Here is a 4,162-nt window from a genome sequence, read left to right as displayed (position 1 = left end):
CATTCAACATCTCCATCCCTAGGACACTACCTGGGATGTATGGAGTTCGCTAACATGGATCAACATAATAATATTAACACAATTTCAATTTACATCTAACAGTTTATCACTATTAGTGTCATCCAAAAGTAAACAATCATAATTTCATTGTTTGATTATCATGCACACGAGAAGGTTTAAATATACTCATGACAACATAATTGAATGATCGTTTCATACATACAGTGTGCAATGGAGCTTGAATCTTGACCGCCATTAGGAACATGATTCAATGTCTACAATTCTTTTCCATAAGAGTTATATTTACAATCAAAATTCCTGTAAATGCAAACTTATCACTAGAAATTGTCTGGAAGAGATCTACAGTAATGATCACTATCACCACCAGCACCTGAAAACATATGTGGATTTCATCAGTGTCAAAGGCCTCCATCATTTTCTCTCTCCAATTGTCTAAAACTATTCCCTGAGGCAGTGATTTCCCAATATTTTGTTGCGGGAAAGCAAACCCTCCATTATTGCAATCTTGAAGTTAAGACAGAATCCAACAGAGCCTTCTAGACTTGTGCTTTATTTTTTCGTAGAACTTGTCCGAGACTCAATCAGTTTCAGGCCCACCTTGTTTTTATAAGTTAAAAAGTTATTAAGAACCCTAAAGTCTAAAACTTGAACCAGTCATCTTGAAGTAGGAGTCTTTTAGAAGCAGCTTCTTTAAACGTTCAGCAATATGTTTAATCTATAAATGTTCTCAAATTCATTGACTTGTGATTGATTTCTCTAATTAGGTATCTACTAGGTGTAACTCAGCAAATCTTGTTACAGAATTTTGAGAGGACTTGCAGTTTCAATTCATATGTTATTGTTGTTATTATAAATTGGAAATCGGCAAAATCCAATTTATTTTGAAATACAGTTTTTTTAATTGTCAACTCTGAACCCGAAAGTTTGAAACAGATATGTGAGTATCAATCCCAAAACTATTATTAAAACCATTTATTACGTATGGCTTCAAACTGATAATGTTTTGTGGTGTCCTCCAACTGCCGATGAAATTGCACTCTAAATGCAAGAACATACTGTTACGATTTATTTATTTTAATGTCTTCTTTAATGAACTTACATGATATCCTGACTCAATTGACTAGAATCTTCTAAATGATATGCATCAAACCCAAAATTACAATTTTAATGTCTTCTTTAATGAACAAACATGATATCCTGACTCAACTGACTAGAATCTTCTAAATGGTATGCATCAAACCCAAAATTACAACTTCTGAAAAATTTCGAGTGATGCGAAACATGTTTGATGAACATTACGTATAATGGTTCACTCCTTGTTGCTCTGACATAATTCCCATCCTAAACATAAAGATGCAATTTTTGAAATGGATTTTAGTTACTACAAAACTTCTAGGAATTAGAAATTCAGCAATTAGACCACATTGAATGGCTGCAACGAAAGCGATTAGAAGCTCATTTTAGCATTTAATAATTGCCATGCATACCTCGCTTGAAGAGTTATTACACAAAGAAAAATGGCAGAGGAGATAACATTGTCGCTCCTGCCGTTGAGAAGGGTGCCTCCATGAAAGTAAAATGCTCACAGCCAATACCTAGATGGGGAAGGCCTGGCCGGCTTCTGCCAAAGACTAGATAACAAGTTTGTTGTGGTTTTGGAGTCCTGACTTTCACAGTCTCAAACTACTTGATCTCTTTGTACCATTGGGCGCATCAGAAACGGCATTTTCATAAATTGTCCACAGGGTTTCAGAGTCAGGATGCCCTTCTATAATCTTGATAAACCTTCCCTCTGTCATCATCAATACCTTGAGAATAGAAAGACCGTGGCCAGTGGTGGACTCGATTTTCTGCCAAACCAAAAACCTGGGCCTCATAGACCGTTCTAAACTGTTTTGCAACAACTTAGGATGCTTCACTACAGAATTTGCAGGGACCTCCAAATGATTAACTACAAATTTCATCTTCTCACCAATATTTTCCTTGGAGAAACTTAAGACTATAGGAGCAATCCTAAATACTCGCCAGATTTCCTCGGCCGAGAGACCCCAGAATTTGAGATTCTCTATCCTGGCCTCCAACGTTTCCATGCGGCTAAGAGTCACTGCACTTAAAATATATCTGAACATTTTGCTTCCTTTATCAAGGCCAATGTTCTGAATGAGAACAGCTTCTGCAAGCGTTAGAGAACTGCGTACCAGTACTCTCGGACCCATCAGTAAGAATTTAGAGAGTTCCGCCCTGCTTAAACCAAACCCCTCCCAGAAAGCAAGCGAGGGCTTGAGAACCTTCTCCAGGTTACAACTGAAAAGTTGTGGTGCTCTTAACATGGCTTTGACGAGCGCGTCCTCGGGCTCAAATATGCTCTTGAAAAACATCATTTTGGGAAGAATTTTTTTCTCGAGGCTCAGACTCAAGATGTTTGGATTGAGCGTCAAAAGCTTCGCCAGGGTTTGACGCTCAAAACCGAAATCTTCCAGCAGCCTGATCTTGGCTTCCAGTATTTTTTCTGAAAGGGTGATTATTGAGGGCCGAATCCTCATTATTTTGGCAATTTGGGAGTCAGTGCAGCCGCGGTTCTTCAAATTACGAGTAAACCGCTCTACCTTGTCGAGGGTTCGAAGATTGTGCAAATGGGGTGCATATCTGAAAATTTGATTGATGTCAGCCTCAGACATGTTAAATTTGGTTGAGGCAAAGTCTGTAAAGAGGCTCTGCGAATGGGCATTGGTAATAGCAAGGCTTGACAAAGAAGTGCGAGAATGAAATGGAAGCTTAACCAACTGTTTGTGAGAATTGAATGGGTGTATATCAAACAGATTGGGGCATAACATGGTTGTCATGTTTGAACTACGGCGGAGCTGCTCAAACAACAGGAGAGTAGGATAGGATTTTCCAGCAGATATATTTTGCTGTGCGAAGATCGAAGATTTTGTTTTCAGAGATACTCAACAAGTTTAAGCGCGTGGATTCGCGGGAGGCTTCCATGCGGTCGCTTATAGTTTAATGGTGAGTAGCCTATTTGTTCAAAATATTTTTTGAATCAAATTCTCTCTTTATTACGCCGAAGGCACATCATCTAACTTCGAAAATCGAGGGTCCCGTTTATCATAGACGTTGCAAAACCATTGCAACAATTGCAGCCCTTGAATCATTTGTACTTTTTTTTCACCGTTTTTTCAGTCAAATCATTTGTTGGGTTTTTTCACAATTTTTCCTACATTTTCTGTTTGGGGATTGTGACTTCCTTTGTTTCCCGTTTTTCAAATATTAGCATTAGGGTTTGATGGGTATGTGTGAAGAGTCAAGAGGAATGAGAATATATCTTTGCCTCCTTGCATACAGTAATTAGCACATGCAAAATAATCAATCGAGATAGCAAGAAGTCTTTTTACAACGATTATATGGGACTTAATTTTTGGGTTAGAATTTGTTAATTATTTATATTTGAAGATATAAATTTTGAGATTGTTTTTTATTATTAGGCTAATTTATTGGCAGATTATAATTAATTTTTATATTATATATGATATAATAAAATTTAATTATATATTTTTATTATAAAATGATGTATTTATATATTATTGTTGTTTAATTTATTTGTATAATATTATATTATAATTGTAGTCTTTATACATTTAATACAACTTTGATTTTGTTTTTAGAATATTATATTTATATTTATAATTTTATTTATATTTATAATTTTATTTATATTTATAATTTTAATATAAATGATCAAAGTATAATTATCTTAGAATTTTTTTTTAAAATATGTTATTATGGAGTTATATTAATTGTTTTTTTTTTTTCTTCTTCTTTTTTTTCTTTTTTTTCTCTTTATTTTTTTATTGAAAGGAATATTTTTCTTAGTTATTAAGTATCTTGGTAAATAAATTAATAAATAATTATATACTTGAAAAATAAAAATAAAAAAATTATTAAGTAAGATTTTAAAAATAATTATCATTATAAATTTTAAATAAGATTTTTTTTTATTTTGTCATATTATTTATTTTATAATTTATTAAAGAGTTATTTTATTTTTCAATAACAAGACAATAAATATTGAAAACATTATGTAAAAAATAAAAATAAAAATAAATTTTTACTTTATCAGTTATTTTTATTTTTCATATGA

At 33.4% G+C, this 4,162-nt stretch overlaps 1 protein-coding gene across 2 annotated transcripts; it reads right to left on the bottom strand.

Annotated features, from left to right (window-relative positions):
* Positions 1 to 212: 212 nt before the first annotated feature.
* LOC131062935 (uncharacterized) lies at positions 213 to 3,132 on the bottom strand. 2 transcript variants are annotated; one of them, XM_057996677.2, is made up of 2 exons: positions 1,509 to 3,132; positions 213 to 391 (listed from the first exon to the last, which is right to left on the bottom strand). In XM_057996677.2, exon 1 carries the CDS (start codon positions 2,862 to 2,864, stop codon positions 1,692 to 1,694), a length of 1,173 nt encoding a protein of 390 aa, XP_057852660.2. In that variant the 5' UTR covers positions 2,865 to 3,132; the 3' UTR covers positions 213 to 391; positions 1,509 to 1,691. The 2 variants fall into 2 exon arrangements, with proteins under 2 accessions (XP_057852660.2, XP_057852659.2); XM_057996676.2 differs by lacking the exon at positions 213 to 391 and adding an exon at positions 1,061 to 1,362.
* Between the last annotated feature and the right edge of the window lie 1,030 nt (positions 3,133 to 4,162).

This window comes from Cryptomeria japonica, chromosome 6, assembly GCF_030272615.1.
Source record: "Cryptomeria japonica chromosome 6, Sugi_1.0, whole genome shotgun sequence".
Taxonomy (NCBI): Eukaryota; Viridiplantae; Streptophyta; class Pinopsida; order Cupressales; family Cupressaceae; genus Cryptomeria; species Cryptomeria japonica.
The sequence above is the reverse complement of the archived record's forward strand: the minus strand, read 5'-3'. Positions and strand labels throughout refer to the sequence as shown.